Source organism: Mustela nigripes, chromosome 3 (genome assembly GCF_022355385.1).
Source record: "Mustela nigripes isolate SB6536 chromosome 3, MUSNIG.SB6536, whole genome shotgun sequence".
Classification (NCBI taxonomy): Eukaryota; Metazoa; Chordata; class Mammalia; order Carnivora; family Mustelidae; genus Mustela; species Mustela nigripes.
Window position 1 is genome coordinate 67,141,111 of NC_081559.1, and position 20,574 is coordinate 67,161,684.

Sequence of the window (20,574 nt, forward strand, 5' to 3'; positions counted from 1 at the left end):
GTCTGCCTTTGACTCAGGTCATTATCAGAGGTTCCTAGATGAAGCCCCACCGCTGGCTTCCTGCTCAGTGGGGAGTCTGTCTCTCCCTTTCACCCTGCATCCCCTCTGACTCGTACTCGCTTTCTACCCTCCTCCCCCTGCCTCTCTCAAATAAATAAGTTTTCAAAAAAATCTTCAAGGCGGGACGCCTGGGTGGCTCAGTTGGTTAGACGACTACCTTCAGCTCAGGTCATGATCCTGGAGTCCCGGGATCGAGTCCCGCATCGGACTCCCAGCTCCATGGGGAGTCTGCTTCTCTCTCTGACCTTCTCCTCGTTCATGCTCTCTCTCACTGTCTCTCTCTCAAGTAAATAAATAAAATCTTAAAAAAAAAAAAAATCTTCAAGGCCACCTGATCAGCTCAGTTGGTTAAGCAACTGCCTTGGGCTCAGGTCATGATCCTGGGCTCCTGGTATCAAGTCCCACCTGGGACTCCCTACTCAGACCCTCTCCCCTCTCAGACTCTCCCTCATTACTCTCTCTCAAATAAATAATTTTTAAAAAATGAAAAAATCTTTAAAATCTATAAAGGTAGAAACTAGCACAATGCTTAACCTGGCACACGGTAGACAATTAAAAATACACTGATGGAGGGCTGCCCATCAGTCGTTAAGCAGCTGCCTTCGGCTCAGGTCATGATCCCAGGGTCCTGGGATAGAGGCCCACATCAGGCTCCCTGCTCGACGGGAAGCCTGCTTCTCCCTCTCCTGCTCCCACCCCTTGCTTGTGTTCCCTCTCTCTCTCTATGTCTCTTTCTGTCAAATAAATAAATAAAATCATATATATATATATATATATATATATATATATATATCACATATTATATATACTGATGGGTAGAGGAACACAACGTGGCATTTAATAACACCAATTTTCTCATCTTTTCAATTATTTTTCAATCCTTCAGTTGACTCAAAGATAAAATCTATGATGTAAGTATGCCTTTAATGCCTAAACTTTTTTTTAATGAAAACTCTGTATAGTTTATGGCAAATGCTAATACACTAAAGATAAAGGCTATTGTCTTCAATGCCTACATTCTAAAGAACTGGTGAAAACTCTTAATCAAGATGGCTGAGAAAACTATAGATTCCCTTCTGTGTGTCTCATACTGGGTTTACTCAACCCAATTTAGTCTGGGAAGTCCTCTTTTAACTTCAGGTTCTGAACTGTTAAATTCTTACTTTTTAAATTTTTCACTTGGTAAAAATCTAATATGTATACATCAATACTTTGTTTTTATTTTCCCCTAATAATTTTTTTAATTTTATTTATTTGACAGAGAGAGAGAACAGGAATACAAGCAGGGGATGTGGGAGAGGGAGAAGCAGGCCTCTCGCCAAGCATGGAGACTGATCCCAGGACTCCAGGATCACGACCTGAGCTGAAGGCAGATACTTAATGACTGAGCCACCCAGGCACCCCTCCCCTAATTCTTCTATAAGTATATATATGTGTAAATATACATACAACATATATGAAATGGCATTTAGAAAACTAAAATCATGCCATATACACTTAATTACAACTTTCTTATCTCAATAGTACATTGGAAATCTCTCTAAATCAGCTGATATAGGCCTCATTCTTTTTAGTTCTGCATAATTTTCCAGGGATGGTTATTCTAATTTTTCTACCTCTCCCCTTGGATAACATTTCTCTTGTTTCCTACCTTTTTTTCCTCAAGGAACAACTCCATGCTGCAACTAACAACCTTGTACGCATATTCTCTCTCTCTCTTTTTTTTTTTAAGATTTTATTTATTTGAGAAAGACAGAAAGCGCGAGCTTGTGCACACAAGCAGGGTGGAAGGGCAGAGGGAGAGGAACAAGCAGACTCTTGATGAGCAGGGAGCCTGATTCAGGACTAGATCCCAGGACCCGGTGTTCATGACTTGAGCTGAAGGCTCACTTAACTGCCTGAGCCACCCAGGCACCCCTTATACATATATATTCTTACGAGTATTTTTATTTCTCTGGGATAAATATCCCAAATGTAGGACTGTTTGTTCAAATGGTATTTTCTTTCTATTTTAAACTATTGCCAGATTGCTTTCCAAAGAGTCTTTGTTTCCACAAATACCCTGTGAGAGCACCTTTTCACTCCACACTGAGCCTCAGGAGATTCTATCTATCATTTGTAGTACACATTCCATGCTTTTGAAAACGTAGCCCTGATGCCCACTCCAACAAAGTGGAAATGTCTCCTGCTAAAAGCTCTGTTTAATTCCCTTCTCAGCTTCACGTTACTGCAAAAAATAAATACGTAATATGTAAACAAATGTTTATTGAATAAGAGGATATTTCTTTCCATTAAAAATGTTATCATAAAAACCGTAAGGGAAGAATCACATTGCTTTATATTAACAGCATCTTCTTCCATTTCTTCTCTAAAATAACACAGAAGAAAACGAATTTTCCTAATTTTTATATGGAATATGCTCTTCATTGTTACATTGGTGATAATGAGAAAAAGAACAGGATGGGGCACCTGGGTGGCTCAGTCGTTAAACATCTGACTTCAGTTCCCGTCATGATCTCAGGGTCCTGGGCCTGAGTCCCATGTCAGGCTCCACGCTCAGCAGGGAATCTGTTTCTCTCCCCTCCCTCCAGTCCTCCCCCAGCTTGTGCCCTCGCTCTCTCTCTCTCTCTCAAATAAATAAAATCTTTAAAGAGAGAGAGAGTAAAAGAACAGGATTGATATAATTGAGTTCTATATTGCAGCATGTTTCTAGTCTAACATATATAATGATACAGTCTCAAATGTGTTGCTTTTACCATACAATACACTGATAAATAAACAATAAAAAGTCTACCAACTGAAAAAAAAAAAAAACAAGACCTTGACAAACAATTCACTTAGAACCGTTTTTGATAAACCTACTTGGCCACAAAGCATAGACTAGGTTAACTTCTCATTCTGAAGTTTGTCAGGTTTATAATAAACAGCCTATGACGTTCCCGTTATCCTCACCTTACCTCCTTTCTTCATTGCTTCTATTGTCTCCTTTTGCTACTGTATATTTCTGATGTAGCGAAACTGGGTCAATGATGGTGTGTGGGTGAGAGAGGTGAAAGAAGAGATAAATCAAGAAATGACAGTTGTAAAGGTAGTAATAGTAAGATCTTAGCTTGACAACCGGTTGTAAAATTATAGCGCAATCTAACACATACGAACTCATTTGTTGTGCTCCAATTTTATGAACTTGTAGGGGACAGGAAAAACAGAATCCTAGTGAATATTATTGTTCTTTTTTTTTTTTAAATAAAAAACATAGCTCATCAAAATTTGAGAAGCAATGAACACAGAAAAAATAAACGTATTTTCCTATATTCAAAATAATAATGAACTTCACTTTTATAAAGCCCTTCTCACAAACTTGCGCACATAATTCCATTAAAGTACTTTCAAAGAGGAATATTTTGCTATTGACAAAATATGTGAATAAGTATTTGTGAATTAGAGAGTTAATCTAAATTTTACAAAGAACAGTTTTCAACTAGGGACACCTGGGTGACTCAGATGGTTAATCATCTGCCTTCAGCTCAGGTCACAATCTTTGGGTCCTGGGATGGAGCCCATATCAGGCTCCCTGCTCAGCACGGACTCTGCTTCTCCTCTCCCTCTGCCCACTCCCCCACTCATGCGCATACACTCTCTCTCTATCCCAAATGAATAAAGTCTTTATTTAAAAAAAAAAAAAACTTTCAATTGTATTCCAAAATTCAAAATCAAATCTTCTCTGTAGTCTTTAAACAGCTCAAATGATCCTAAACTCAAGCGGCCCCCAAATCCTACCAAAGCCAAATTATACTAGTAACAATAACCTATATTTTGATCTTTGTATCTTTTTGAAACTACTTTAAATTCCCATGGGACGATTCTCTCTAGTTCTCCTCCTCCTCCTTTCTACTTCAATTATGGATATGACTTATAAATCAGCCCCTTATTCCTGGTCTTGTTTCTTTTATATTTAATCCCCTCACCACAAGGAATTATCTAACACCTGTACAAATTTGTCACTCCCCAAACCTGAAAAATTTAACATACTGGGCCATATTTATTTAACAACCCAACTTAAACTGCTCCCACAAAAAAAAAATTCCCAAACTGGATGCCTTGTCAATTAACATCTATCCAGATTCACTACTTCTTCCCTTACTTTTACATTTAACACCAAATTCAATGGCTTCATCCCTTACAAAGTCCCTGGTGTTGTCCTTCCTTTCTATTTCCCCAGCCATCAGCCACTCCAGGTCATTATCTTCCACATGTATTATTTCAATAGCCTCTTAGCCCATCTCCCTACCTACTTCCAACCTCTCCACACTTTATCCAACATACACAAAGAGCTATCAGAATTCACCACTTCAATTTGCCCACTCAGAAACCCATAGTGCCTCCCTACTGTTTCAAATCCACACTCATTGGCCAAATGTTCTAGGTAGTTACACTGTAAAGGCCCTTTTTTTCATCACCTAAGTAACCAGGTTTTTTTTTCCTTTAACTTTACAAACACAGCTGCCACTAGCCCCTCATATACCTCTAGCTTTAAAATATTATCTGCCCCCCATTTTGAGACCCCACAAGTGATTTAGTGTAATGGATAAGAGTACATATTCTGCGATTTTATTGGAATCCAGCCTCCACCACTTAAGGACTAAATGACATTAACCAAGTCGTTTAACTTCCTCTATTTAACAGGGACTCTAGCCCTACCTCCTAGGGCTGTTATGAAAATTAATACAGTACCCTTAACACATTAGGCCATTGCCCAGTACAGCGCAGAATGATCAATAAAAGTTAGCCATTGTCATTATTATTACAGCCACTTTGATCCAAGCAAGCCAAATTGATTGCTCTACCAGAGTCTATGCATTTGACTTCATTATTCTTGACTCCCTCGACCACAACCTGTTAGAGATTGACTGGGTCTGAGGGAGGAGCTAGTCCCATGTCCATTACCATTCACATCTATGCTCAGTCCTCTCCTTTGATTATTCAACTGGTATCTACTGCTAAACTAAATACAACTGCACACACAGCACACAGTAAACGGTCCTTAGTAAATGCTAAAGAAATATGTAATTAGGGGAGCCTGGGTGGCTCAGTGAGTTAAGCCTCTGCCTTCAGCTCAGGTTATGATCCCAGGGTCCTGGGATCGAGCCCAGCATCTCGGATCTCAGGCTCTCTGCTCAGCAGGGAGTCTGCTTCTCCCTCTCTCTCTGCCTGCCTCTGTCTACTTCTGCTTACTTGTGATTTCTGTCAAATACATAAATTTAAAATCTTTTAAAAAAATACATAGTTAGTATTTTTGCCTATTATCTCTAAAATACTAATAAACCATATGCCTCTAAAATAAAACTGTTTCTAAACAATGTCCTATAGCTTTAAGTAACTATAGTTTGAAGTACTTCAGAAAGGAATAAAAAAAAATAAAAATCTGCTATCCTACTTGGTAACTGTCCTCTAATTGGCTCAACTAACTACAGTATATCCTTCTAGTTGCTGAAGGTAAATATTTATGATCTCTTATCTATCAATAATTCTTGGGCCAATGCCTTATAACTAGTGCTAAATGTACTGTTATGAATTCCCCAATTTTTCAATATAAAAATAAAATATGGTCCTCATCCAAAATAATGTGTAAAAAGATAATGATAAGGGAGTGCCTGGCCAGCCCAGTTAGTAGAGCATGCGATTTTTTTTTTTTTTAAGATTTTATTTATTTATCAGAGAGAGAGAGAGCACAGGCAGACAGAATGGCAGGCAGAGGCAGAGGGAGAAGCAGGCTCCCTGCCGAGCAAGAAGACCGATGTGGGACTCGATCCCAGGACGCTGGGATCATGACCTGAGCCGAAGGCAGCTGCTCAACCAACTGAGCCACCCAGGCGTCCCCGAGCATGCGATTTTTGACCTCAAGGATTTTTGATCTCCAGGTTCTAAGTCCAAGGCCCACACTGGGTGTAGATATTACCTAAAAATAAAAATCATGGGGCACCTAGGTGGCTCAGTGGTTAGAGCCTCTGCCTTCGGCTGAGGTCATGATCCCAGGGTCTTGGGATCGAGCCCCGCATCAAGCTCTCTGCTCAGCAGGGAACCTGCTTCCCCCCCTCTCTCTCTGCCTGCCTCTCTGCCTACTTGTGATCTCTGTCAAATAAATTAAAAAAAAAAAATTCTTAAAAAAATAAAAAATAAAATAAAAATCTTTAAAAAAAAATAAAGATAATGGTAAGATTTAAAAGTTGTCAAAAAGCTAGGCATAGGGGCGCCTGGGTGGCTCGGTGGGTTAAAGCCTCTGCCTTCAGCTCAGGTCATGATCCCAGGGTCCTGGGATTGAGCCCCACATTGGGCTCTCTGCTCAGCAGAAAGCCTGCTTCCTCCTCTCTCTCTGCCTGCTTCTCTGTGATCTCCGTCTGTCAAATAAATAAATAAAATCTTTAAAGAAAAAAAAAATCTAGGCATAGTGCCAGCTCTCTCCTTATATTTCTATCCTCCCTCCCCCAAAAAACCAAATCCATGCAGAATCATAGAATTTTTTTCCACAAGATTTTTTGGTAAGATTTATTTATTTTAGAGAAAGAGGGAGCAGAGGGTAGGGGCAGAGAAGAGGGAGAGAAACTCAAGCAGACTCCCCGTGGGAAGTAGAGCCTGATAATGAGGTTTGATCTCACGACCCTGAGATCAGACGTGAGCCAAAATCAAAAGTCCAACACTTAACTGACTGTGCCACCCAGGGGCCCCTCCACAGGATTTTTAAAGCTGAAAGGACCTCAATCCCCATTTTCCAACATCCCACTGAGTCCCAAATAAGAGGATGAAGCCCAGGAAGGTCAGACAGGTAGCCTACAGGTACAACAATCAGAGGAAGGACAGGGAATTGAACCCAGTGTTTCTGACACCTTCACTACATCATACATCATTTCAACTGTTTTCTTCCATGCCTACTTAATCTAGAAAAAATTAACAATATCACACAAACTTTTCACAAAACAACCAAGTATAATCATACAGTGCAGTTAATACTGACATTTTTTCCCGCTATTTTCAAGAACACTTGTGAGGAATAAAGGTTTCAAGCCGTAAACAGATTATTTCTATTACAATTACTTGTGTTCTGGAAATGATACTTCCCTGTATCAGATTTTATAAAATTTAAGATTCCAATTTTTGCTAGTTCTTGTTCATAAACTACACATATGCATGGTCATCTATGCAGCCTCCTCCCCAACAATAGCTTAAGCAATCCATGCCTCAGATAAAAATGTCATCTATTCCAGGCTGATCAGCATATGTTAGAATCTGTTCCTAATATAGAATCATAAACTTTTGAAGTTGGAAGGAACCTTGGAGATCACCTCTCATTTTACAGAGGAAACAAATACCCAGCAGGGCCCAAGGTCAAAGTTTCTATGTAACAACCCAGGTCCAGAGTAGAAAGTTTTCAGAAGAATATTTCAGAGAAAAACACCATATCTGGTGGAAAACCTTAGCTTGTCTCCCTTTTCATCTATTTCTAAATACAACTTCCTGCCTGAGGAACTTCTGAAATTTAAGAAAAGAAAGCAAAACAAAAAAGTAAGCCAACTTTTTAAGTCTACAGCCAAGTTGCTGATCTTAAAAACTTAGCAGAAGGTGGATCCTTGCAAGAACTGTAGACAGTAACATTTTGTAACAAAACCTCAAAAGCTGATGACTATAAATAAGCAGAGGGAGAAAAGACACACACAATTAACAATAACTATAATATTCTTATCTCTGCAACAAATAACATAAATAAATACTTATAAGGAGAAAAACTATAAACTTGCAACTTTCAAGAAAGAAATTTAGTCACCATACCTAGTAATTACACAAGAGTGTCAATACATTATGAAATATAATTCTGATCATAGTGCTTAAGGGAATTCAGAAATTCTTTTCAGTGTTCTTCTTTACATACTTTAAGTCATGTTAAAAAAATATTATGGGGAAAGTATGTTATCAAACTGTAGTAAAAGAAATCTTTATTCAAACCTTAAATAAAATATTATAAGCTATGTTTGTCTATCCATGTTTTTCAAAATGAATGAAAATAGAAAAATACTGAAATTTGAGGCCTGAAAAGCACTAAATTTACAACGGTTTTTGTCCCAATAAAAGATCATGCTACATAAGCCAATTACCTGTAGGAATATGTTCCTTAACTCATGAGGATCACCTCGCTTGGTTGTTTGCACCTGTAAGCAAAAAAAAAAAAAAAAAAAAAAAGCCAGTTAATGCTTTACTAGAAACCACATAATCTCTTCAGATTAGAGGTCTCAGACACTAACAATCAATGCTCTTATCTTTTATAAGGGCATTAGTTTAAAACAAACCCAAAGTACCAATGCTGATAACACCTGTCAAATTTGGAGATCTGTGACTACAGGGGGTAAGTACAGGTGTGAAGAGCTTAATATATAGCAAATCTCCCACATTTCCTCCGAACTGGAAAGGGAAGGCAGGGAGGATCAATCTCTTACTTTACTCCACATCCACTAGCAACACAATAGCAACAACCCACCTCCCAATCAAGAGGCCAGCAAGAATAGAGCAACAGGAAAGTTGAAACACCCAAATTAATCGCCTGGCCTAGCAGCCTCTCCCACGTAAAGCAATCCAGAAAATAATAATCTCCTCCCTTTCCCCATCCAACCTAAAATATGAAAGCTGCGACAACGTTTCCAAATACTTTCGACATCCTGCCACCTGCAGCGAAAATGCCAACCACTGCCCCCGGCCCCACTAAAGCCCCAAATTACTCAACTACTCACCCCCTCCCCCACTGCAATACAGAGATGCCTTAGGTATCCCCGGCTTTACATGCCACTTCCTCCTACTCCCTTTCTGATGCCCTCCAAGTCCGGGTTCACAATCCCATGCACCTAGAGCAGGACACTACTCTTCCTTCACCGACCTGTGGTCCTCCCAAGCCCCTCCAACTCATAATCCCTCCTCCTTCCCCTCCCCCAGCCGGGCATCCTCTCCCTCGGGTCCAAGCCCCACACAGCTCTCCCACCCGCAAGCTGGAGCCCCAGGATACGCTATCTAAAAACCAGGCAACGAAGAAAATGGTAGGAGGTGAAGGGCTGGAGGCAAGGTCCCCGGAATGGCTCTTATGCAATAAAGGCAGCAGCAGAGTTGGGAGTCACCTTGACCGCCATGCTGTGCTCGGAAGCCGGGGACGAGCGAGTGAGCGAGCAAGGCCGAGCTGTCAGGGCGCGCGCGCGCCGCCTTCCCGGCCGCGCCCGCCCTCCCGCTCGCCGGCGCCGCGCGCGTCCCTATGCAAATGAGCCCGGGGCGGGGCGGGAAGAGGGCCCCGAATACCCGCCAGAAAGGGAGCTGGACCCGGGCGGGCGGCCTGCCTAGCTGGGGGGAGGACGCGCCTCCCACGGGGAAGACTGGTGTGCCAGCCCTGGGATTCCGACGCGCCGCGTGGTTGCCTACAGCTGAGTCTCCGCCAGGAAAGCCCCAGGTTTCTTAAGGCCTCTTAGTGGGTGTGGCTTTGGGCACCGACTTCAGCCAAAGTCGTTTTCTCCTGAGACTTAAAGGAACACTGGGGATCCAGATAAAGCAAGATTTCGACGGATCGAATGACATGTCCCCTTGATGATAGTAATAAATGAATTAATGACAACAAATGGCAAATACTGACAAATATAAAAGAGGGGCGACCGTGCACCCAGGGGAAAAACCTAAGGAAACATAACAATAACTGTGTCCTTAAATTGGCATGAGATGAATATGCTCAATGTATTTGTAATTCTTGACCTATTGTAAAGCTTTATTAGTCGTTTCACTCCACACTCCTAATCACCTAGATCTTTTGTGCAGTGAGGTAGGGCACAAATGCAGACGGAAACTAATCCGTTTGTCTTCAACAGGACTGGTACTGAATCCTGGCCCCACTTAGCCCAACATAAACATTGCCGGTCCTGCCCAAGTAGTAGCTCTATCTTGAACCAAAATAATGTCTCTAAAACCGAATTTTGCCATTCTGACTATATTGAACTACAGACTGATTCACTCAGCAGACATTTACTGGGCATCTATTATATGCTAGACATAGTCCTGCTTGTAGAAAATAGAAAACAAGTAATATGTAGTCCCTAACCTCTAGTATTTTACAGATGGTCATATTTTTTCTGTTTGTGACTACAGGCATACTCCCTGTTTAAAAAAAAAAAAAAAAAAAAAGCTAACAACATAAGATTTATCTTAAACTCTTAATCCCTCTCTACCTTTTTCAAGTTTCCAATGTTCCATCTAAGAGGAGACTTTCCTTTTCTCCAGTCCCACTAATCATAATATTTGTGTTAAGTATTTAAGTTTATAGAAATGAGGAAAGAGGAGGGGCAAATGGAAATTATTGATAAGGAGTGCTACATTATTAGTACCATAACAAGCTTTCCTGCTGCAGTTGATTTAAATATTACATTTATTCAGTTTGTTCAAATTTCTTTTAACAATGTTATTGGACATAAGGATTTACAAACTTGTATTTTGTTCTTCTAGCACTTTATGCTCCTGATACTTTGTTTTCTCTTATTTCCTGAAGTTTCTCAAAGTAGGAATCTCAAAATGTTTATTTTACATTACTTTACAAGGGAAGAATATCTGTTTAGTAAGCCAAATTTCCTCACTTTGAAGACAAGTGCTTAAAGGAAGGAATGCATTTATTTAAAATGAAAGAATTATTTCCTATTGGAACATGTTGTTGACCAAATCTATATTGTTGGAGTGAAAATTTAGGGTCAGACTGGCAACTCCTACAGAGGAAGACAACATCACATTTAAACAGAGCCCTCCAGAATAATTCCTAGGTATAAGCACCAAACACAATGAAAATTTCCTTGAATAAAAAAAAAATAGGTGAGGAGCACCTGGGTGGCCAGTCTGTTAAGCTTCTGATTCTTGGTTTCAGCTCAGGTCTGATCTCAAGGTCATGAGATCGAACCCCACCAAGTTGGCTTGAGATTCTCTCTCTCCCTCTGCCTCTCCCATTCATATTCTCTCTCTCTAAAATAAATAAGTGTTTTTTAAAAATAGGCTATCTTTGAGAAAAATTATATATAATTTATATATATGTATATTTTATATATATATATACCTTTAAAAAAAATAGCTGAACTTTGAGCAAGTCCAAGAGCTTCACTGGTGCCAATCTAGTTGCACTGGAGATGATGTAATAATTTAAAACTAAATAAAGCTGATATACAGAGAAAATAGAAAAGCTCAGCTACCCAAAATAAAGATGGATTTTGCTAGATTTTTTATCTATCCAAATATAATAAACAATAAAATGGATAAAGGTATTAAAATGATAAACTACATGGAAATAAACTAAGTATTTAAAGGAATACGAAAGTCTATGAGTTAGAACTCCTATTCTGAAAAGCTTTGTGATCTATCCTTCTGTTATAATGACTGATGAAAGGTATTACCAAAAGTCAAAGCAGGGGCGGCTGGGTGGCTCAGCCGGTTAAGCCTCTGCCTTCAGCTTGGGTCATGATCTCAGGGTCCTGGGATCAAGCCCCTGTAGGGCTCTCTGCTCAGCAGGGAGCCTGCTTTTCCCCCAACTCTCTCTGCCTGCCTCCTCTCCTTGCTTGTGATTTCTCTGTCAAATAAATAAATAAAATCTTTTTTTAAAAAAAGTTAAAACAAATTAAAACTTACTTTTGCCTCAATTGCAGATGATCAAGATTGAAGGAAAACTTATTAGTTAATGGAAAACCAAAAGACAAACCTGTCAAATAATATTCACAATATATTTTAGAAAAGGTGGTAGAAATAGTTCAAAACTTCAGTTTCTTTAAAAAATACTTGCCAATAAATTTATAACTCTTCCCTTAAATTTCAAATGACATTTGTAAACAAGAAATAATTTTAAAACTAGGGAACAACTATAAGTTGAAAACTTAATAATTAAAACAGCCTATAGAAAATGACATTTCAGAAAGCAAAATTGGAAGTTAAAGACTAAAAGACTGGGGCGCCTGGGTGGCTCAGTGGGTTAAAGCCTCTGCCTTCGGCTCGGGTCATGATCCCAGGATCCTGGGATCGAGCCCCATGTCGGGCTCTCTGCTCCGAGGGGAGCCTGCTTCCTCCTCTCTCTCTGCCTGCCTCTCTCCCTACTTGTGATTTCTCTCTCTCCCTGTCAAAATAAATAAAATCTTTAAAAAAAAAAAAAGACTAATTGCAAATATATTGTCATTAATAGTCACTTTTTAGAATTGATTTAATAAAAGATTCAATATATAGCTTTACTGAGCCAGGAATTTACATTTGCTAGTGAAGTAGTTGCCGATGAAAATAATATACTATCCCAGCTGTAGAACCAAAATATGGGTTTACTAGACAAACCTGCAGAAACATGTTTCTAACTCCTGAGCAGCTTACATTATATTTATTTGAAACCATCCAGTCACTTTGTGGGTGAAAGTTAGAATTATACTGATGTCTAGTGTCTTAATAAACTAAAATGTAATAATTAAAACAAGATGCAACTTCCAATGAGCCTGCTCTGCCGCAACTCCTGGCCATCCTTCCATTTTTTTTTTAATATTTTATTTATTTATTTGACAGAGAGAGAGATCACAAGTAGGCAGAGAGTCAGGCAGAGGGATAGGGGGAAGCAGGCTCCCGGCCGAGCAGAGAGCCTGATGGGGGGGCTTGATCCCAGGACCAAGACCATGACCCAAGCCAAAGGCAGAGGCCCAAACCCTAGCCACTCAGGTGCCCCGTCCTTCCATTTTTAATAACATACTATTTCTGTTTATTTTCTAGCCTCTTCCAATTATTTTTTTTTTAAGATTTTATTTTATTTGACAGACAGAGATCATAAGTAGGCAGAGAGGCAGGGAGAGAGAGAGGGAAGCAGGCTCCCTGCTGAGCAGAGAGGCCGGATGCGGGGCTCGATCCCAGGACCCCGAGATCATGACCCGAGCCTAAGGCAGGGGCCTTAACCCACTGAACCACCCAGGCGCCCCGCCTCTTCCAATTATTTTACTGACATGAATACTTTTTTTTGCTTTTCTTTCTTTCTTTTTTTTTTTTTTAAGATTTTATTTATTTATTTGAGAGAGAGACAGTGAGAGAGAGCATGAGCGAGGAGAAGGTCAGAGAGAGAAGCAGATTCCCCGTGGAGCTGGGAGCCCGATGCGGGACTCGATCCCGAGATTCCGGGATCATGACCTGAACCGAGGGCAGTCGTCCAACCAACTGAGCCACCCAGGCATCCCAATACTTTTTTTTTTCTTGTTTCCATATCCCACACAGCTACTATGGATGTCATCTTGTAAGAGGTAAATCCAGGTACTGTATAAACACTAGAAGAGCATTAGGTTATCACTGACTGACTAAACCAGGAGTAAAACTCTTCCTAGATTGAAAGTACATATACCATCATGATGAGGAATAAACTGCATTTTATGCCTCCCATCAAGATGAATCCCACTTAAAATAATTGAAATAGGGGCACCTGGATGGCTCAGTCATTGGGTATCTGCCTTTGGCTCAGGTTATGTTCCCAGAGTCCTGAGATGGAGCTCTGCATGGGCCTCCCTGCTCAGAAGGAATCTGCTTCCCCGGCTCCCTCTCCCCCTGCTTGTGTTCCCTCTCTTGCTGTCTCTTTCTCTGTCAAATAAATAAATAAAATCTTTTTAAACATGTTTCAAATAAATAGCATGATCTGACTTTGGCACACACACATACAAAGGATATTTGAACATCTAGAACTTTGAAGTAATATTGATCTTGACCTAATAGAATTATAAAATGGTCCTTTTTATTTTACTGAAATACTACAAAACTACCGATTTCTAAGATGTGCTTTAACTCCTTCCTTGCTAAGAATCTTTATGGGGAAATGGAAAGGGGTAGGCTAAGGAGAAATATTAAGCATTAGGTGTCCAAGTTTGAACAAATTATGTTCTACTTCATAGGCTGACCTCAAAATCAGCCAGAAATTATTATTTCAACCCAAACCACTTATAGATACTACATAAATTAGACATTTTAGGACTTCTCTATATTGTACTAGTATAATATGCCCTCTATGAACATTTGGTCTTATTGAAATAAATTCTCTTTTTGGTGGAGAGGGAAGAGTGGGGTATCAAAAATCACATGGAATAGTTGTACTTTTGTAGTTACATCTTCCTAACCTGCTCTTCCTCACAGCTGGACTCTGAGTCCTATAAATTATGCGATGGGGATGACAGTGATCTTATTTTTGGACCACAGTCTTCTTTATTCCCTTGTGGAGGCAATAACAGTTTTCTTTTCAATGGATTTGGGAAGGAATTCATGGAATGAACTGCTCTAGATGTTCAAGTCTATGAGGGCCCTATAACTATACTAGTCATGTGTAAGCTGATATTTAGTGAAAAACCTTATGATCAGATGGAGAATTGAACTAAATGAACTGTAATGTTTCTTTTCATACTCTAATGTCATGATTAAGAGTGAGCCAAATTTTAGCTAATAAAAATTTATTGAGTGCCTGTGTTTGCACTAAGCTCACTGTTGCAACTATAGGAAATATAAGAAAAATAAATAGCGTGACTCCCAAAGCATAGAGAATATTTGACTGCATCAACTGCTCTCAGTCATTTATTTTCTAATATCAGGCTCAACAAATATCAGGCTCAATCCCTGAGATGCCCACCTCTATTGACCCCTGGAGATTTACTTGGATCTGGTTTTTGCCTCCCTTCTATTTAGAGGTCAACCAGAAAGGATGCTTGGAACCTGGTCCAAAGTAGAGGAAAAATTTTCATTTTAAAAATTGTGCCAGCAGGGCGCCTGGGTAGCTCAGTGGGTTAAAGCCTCTGCCTTTGGCTACAGTCATGATCCCAGGGTCCTGGGATGGAGCCCCACATCGGGCTCTCTGCTCAGCAGGGAGCCTACTTCCTCCCCTTTCTCTGCCTGCCTCTCTGCCTACTCGTGATTTCTGCCTGTCAAATAAATAAATTTTTTAAAAATCTTAAAAAAAAAATTGTGCCAGGCAAAAAACAAAGGCCTCAGAATATCCAAGCAAACTTGAACAATAACAAAGTTAGGGGACTTACACTACCTGACTTCAATATTTATTAGAAAGCTGAAGAAACCAGTACAGTGTGGTCCTGGCTCGTATAAGGATTGATAAATAGGTCAATGGAAGAGATTAGAGAGATGCAGAAATAGATATGAAATTATAAAGTCATTTGATTTCTAGCAAGGGTACTAAAATAATTCAATGGGGCAAGGAGTCTTTTCAACAAATGACTCTAGGAAAAACAGAAATTCACATGGGAAGAAAATAAATTTCAACCTCCACCTCAAAATACACACTAAGACTGAGTTGAGATGAACCATAGACCTAAATGCAAAACCTAAAATCATAACGCTTTTAGCAGAAAACATAAAATAGTATCTTAGAGATTCAAAGGTAGGTAAAGGATTTTTAGTCAGCATATTAAAAGCAATAACCATAAATTAAGATATTGATAAATTAGATTGTACTAAAATTAAAATTTATACTCATCAAACAACAGAATTAAGAAAATGAATAGGCAAGCACAGTCTCTAGGAGAAAAATTAGCAAAACATATATACAACAGGGTGCCTGGGTGGCTCAATCAGTTAAGTGTCTGCCTTTGGCTCAAGTCATTCCAGGGTCATAGGATTCCCTATTCAGCAGGGAGTCTGCTTCTCCCTCTCCTTCTCCACTCCCCACCATGGCTCACTTATTCTCTCTCTCAAATAAATAAATAAAATCAATCTATCTATCTATCTATCTATCTATCTGCAACAAAGGACTGATACTCCAGTATATAAGGAACTCCTAAAACTCAAAGATAAATAAGCAATCTAGCTTAAAAATGGGCAAAAATTTGAACAAATACTTCATAAAAGAAAATGTACAAAAGGCCAATAAGCATATGAAAACCATACAAGATGATTAGCCATCAGGGAAATGCAAATTAAATCTCAGTAAAGAGATAGCACTACACACCCACGAGAGTGGCTAAAATTAAAAAGACTGAAAACAAATGCTGGCAAGGATGTGGAGCAACCAGAGCTCTCAGGCACAGTAGTGGGAGTGTAAAACGGTCCAATCACTTTGGAAAAAGATCTAGCAGGTTCTATAAAACTAGACATACACCCACACTATGACCCAGCGATTTTACTTTTTGGTATTTACCCAAGAGAGGTGAAAATATGTATGGATAAAAAGATTTGTACAAGAATGTTCATGGCCACTTTATTCATAAAAGCCAAAAACTGGAAATAGCCTAGATGTCTATCAATAGGAGAATGGATATACTATGGTACATCTACAGAATGTAATACTATTCAGCAATTTAAAAAAAAAGCAGGGTACCTGGGTGGCTCAGTGGGTTAAGCCTCTGCCTTCGGCCTAGGTCATGGTCTCAGAGTCCTGGGATTGAGCCCTGTATCTCGCCTACCTCTCGCCTAACTCTCTCTCTCTGTGTCAAATAAATAAATAAAATATTTATAAATAAATAAATAGCAAATTATTGATACATAGAACATGGTATCATGCTAAGTATCATGCTAAGTGAAAGAAGCCTTTCATGGAATTATATAGTGTAAATGTATGATTACATTTATGTAAAGTTCCAGAACAAACAAAGCTAATCTATGGTGGGAAAAGAACCAGGTTTTCTGGAAGACAGGAATTGAGGGAACCATCTGGAGTGATGGTAATAGTCTATGTCTTGCTAGGGGTTTAGATTAGAGGTGTGTGTATTTTCCAAAACTTAGGGAATGTACACGTAAGGTTTATATATTTTATCATGTGTAAATTTTTCCTCAAAAGAAAAAAAATCTGTGAATATTGAATTCTAGCTAATGAAGTATTTAGGGGAGAAAATACTACTATCTTAAATTTACTTTGAAATGCTTAAAAGAAATAAGATTGATGAATAGATAGACAAATAGATGGATGGATGATGGATGAATGCGGGGTGGGGAGAGATATGTGATACCTATCTGAGGGATATATGGGAATTCACTGTAAAAATTCAACTTTTCCATATGTTTGAAATTTTTCATCATAAAACACTGCAGGAAAAAAATAAAACACTGCAGAAAACTGTGCTGGATCTTTGCATTACTAAAGATGGCTACTCAGGTACATAATTTTGTTGTTTGGCTAGCAATTGTAATAGAACCTTTAAGATACAGCTCAAGGATCTTCTCCAGAAAACAATCTTCCACCCAATTTCCTTGACTGGATTAGACCCCATTCTGTGTATAGTATTTATCACTGTGTTATAATCCCTTCTTTGTTTATTGTCTTTTCCACTGGTGGTTTTCAAACTTTACTGACACAGACCTATAGAGTACGAAATACATATTTTTAATCATCCCAACCTGAAATAGAAATTTCATGAAGCAATATTAAACTTCACTACATACAATATACTCTGCTATTTATTATTCTGTATTATTCTCCTTTTTTTATATTTCTGGTTTTAATACACTGAATTGATTTCATGGCCCAGTTTAAAAATACTACAACAGACTGTGAACTCACATAGATTCCTAAGCATGATGCTCACTATAAGTACTTGAGGAAAAGATAAAACAAAAATCTCCATGTCTCTAGGAATTAGCACAGGGTTAAGCATATACCAGTAGTCAAAAAAAAAAACGTTTGATAAAAGAAAAAATACACATCTCTGGGGAAGATCATCTTCATAAATCACCTTTTGCCCTCTCCCACTTTCCTTTTTTAAGAATAAGAGTTTCTTATAAGACAATCTTAATCTTAAATTAAGACATCTTAATCTTAAATTAAGATGAAAACATAGACCTGTAGGCACAGATACAGAGACAAGCAAAACTGGAGAAGGCACCTTTAAAATTGTTGAATTTGAGGGGCATATTGAGATAGAGAGGCATGACTGCTAAAGGCCTCCTGTTAAGTCTTTCAAAAAAGGCCTAATATGGTGAAGTCACTGAAGTCTGGGATATCTGGTCATCGGCTCCAGAGGTCAGAAATCATCTTGTAAATGACCCAAAGATTACTTAAGCTAATGAAATTCACAATATGCTGATGCAAAGCCCATAGTAATGAATATTTACTATTGAACACCTACTATGTATCAAACAATATCCCAAGTACTATCCTCAAAACAACCACAGAAGTTGAGCTATCTCATTTTATTATCTCTGTTTCAAAAGGGTGCCTAGGTGGCTCAGTCAGTTGATTTTGGCTCAGGTCATGATTTCAGGGTCTTGAGATCCACCACTGTGTTATGCTCCATGCTCAGCATGGAGCCTGCTTGGGATGTTCTCTTTTCCTCTCCCTTTACCCCTCTCCCGCATGTGCTTCCCACCCCCAACCTCAAATAAATAAATAAGTAAATATATTTTTTTAGATTTTATTTATTTTATAGAGAGAGAGAGAAAAGAGTACAAGGAGGGGAAGCTGCAGGCAGAGGGAGAAGCAGGCTCCCCACTGAGCAGGAAGCCCGACATGGGGCTCCATCCCAGGACCCTGAGATCATGAGCTGACGGCAGATGCTTAACTGACTGAGCCATCCAGCACCCCAAATAAATAAAATCTTAAAAATAAGTAAAGAGCATTGGCATTGGTTAACATTTTAAATCTCATTATCTTATGAAGATATGATGGTTGATAAGTTATGTACACCCATTTTTGGGGGAACATTGATTGTCACACAAGAGAGGATACATGAATTTCTTACACTTCAAAGGACACTAGGAAGATATGGGGACTTGAATTGCTTTTGCAGTATTCCATCCTAAAGGGAAGCCTACTAACAAAGGAGACAAAAGCAGTGAAGAACCAGAGTCTTCTTTTCAGGGAATTGGTACAAAATGGATGCTCCTTTCAACTCACTGAATAAATTAAGAATGCATGCTATGTGAGAGACAGTAACGGTATTGATGGCAGCCAATGTCAACTGGAGAAGCAGAGATAACCAAAACACAGAGTAGCTAAGTAGCTAGATTCATCTCTCCTCTATTCCTACTTCTAGCCTCCAACACCAGAAGATTTGTTTTGAGAAGGAAAGAAAAAATATTCTAGAACCAGACATTCCCCAACCCAATCTATAGGGGTTTGAAGGGGAATGAATGAAAAATTTACTATACTCCCTTCTTCATTTCTTTTTTTTTTTTTTAAGATTTTATTTATTCATTTGACAGAGAGAAATCACAAGTAGATGGAGAGGCAGGCAGAGAGAGAGAGAGAGGGAAGCAGGCTCCCTGCCGAGCAGAGAGCCCGATGCGGGACTCGATCCCAGGACCCTGAGATCATGACCTGAGCCGAAGGCAGCGGCTTAACCCACTGAGCCACCCAGGCGCCCCAACCCTTCTTCATTTCAAGTCCCTGTGGCTACAAGTTAGACGGCAATGGAGTAGATGGCAATGGAGTAATGAAGTTTTAACTAGGATAGGCTAGACTTTGAATAACTTAAAATACCAGGAAAGTATGGAATCTTCCCCAGGGGGAACATAGTATAGTGGAGCAATGATTAGAGAAAAACAAAGCATTTTATTTCATACCTCAACCAAGTTCAGATTCCTTAGTAACTTGATCACGTAAAAGGAACAATAGTATGTAGCTTATAATAGAATGTTAAGTGAATGAATCAGAACTGAAATTGTATTTATGTGGCAAGTACAAATGTATGAGTAATCTGAGTATATTAAACAATACCTGGAGCAGATAATTGTTATTGTTTTTCAGAGATTAACACCATAGTAGTTCAAAGAAGACTAAACAAAGTATGATCTCTCAGTTCCTCCCTTTTCCATTAAAATTTGAGTATTATGCTTGACTTTTTCCATTATCTGCAATCATTCTAGTTTGCAGGGAGTTCATACATATAATTGTTAATAGCGGAGATATTTTAGGGAACATGTTTTTGATCCCTCCAGTGACGATTCCTTTAGGCCCACCTGATGTGAAATCATGTACCCTAACCTATTCTCTCTCTCGCTCCAATTTCTATAGCATCATTGTTAATATTTGTATGAGGACTCTAATTTATGAAAACTTCCTCTCATACTAGAATGACTAGAATGTTTTAGGACACTGGTGCAGAATAAAGAATCTCCTGGAATTGTTTACAACATATTGATCTCATACACAGAATGCCCTAACGCTTTCTTAAACCAAGCATGGTACGAGATAAAAAGTTTGTCTATCTTTTAAAAATCTCAACCCCAGGGCACCTGGGTGGCTCAGTGGGTTGAGGCCTCTGCTTTCGGCTCAGGTCATGATCCCAGAGTCCTGGGATCAAGCTCCACATCAGGCTCTCTGCTCAGCAGGAAGTCTGCTTCCTCCTCTCTCTCTGCCTACTTGTGATCTCTGTCAAATAAATAAATAAATAAAATCTTAAAAATCTCAACCCCTGGGCGCCTGGGTGGCTCAGTGGGTTAAGCCGCTGCCTTCGGCTCAGGTCATGATCTCAGAGTCCTGGGATCGAGTCCCGCATCAGGCTCTCTGCTCAGCGGGGAGCCTGCTTCCTT

General features: G+C 39.3%; 1 protein-coding gene across 2 annotated transcripts in view; it reads right to left on the reverse strand.

The window, feature by feature from the left end:
- Positions 1-20,574, reverse strand: part of SLC25A12 (solute carrier family 25 member 12) — a 207,826-nt gene that overhangs the window by 96,714 nt on the left and 90,538 nt on the right. Inside the window, exons 1-2 of one of the 2 annotated variants that reach the window (XM_059394164.1) lie at positions 9,213-9,303; positions 8,205-8,258 (exon numbers count right to left, since the gene is read on the reverse strand). In XM_059394164.1, the coding sequence (XP_059250147.1) occupies positions 8,205-8,258; positions 9,213-9,224 (66 nt within the window). In that variant the 5' untranslated portion in view covers positions 9,225-9,303. Of the gene's footprint in view, positions 1-8,204; positions 8,259-9,212; positions 9,304-20,574 lie in introns of those variants that run through there. The other variant, XM_059394165.1, reaches the window with a different exon arrangement.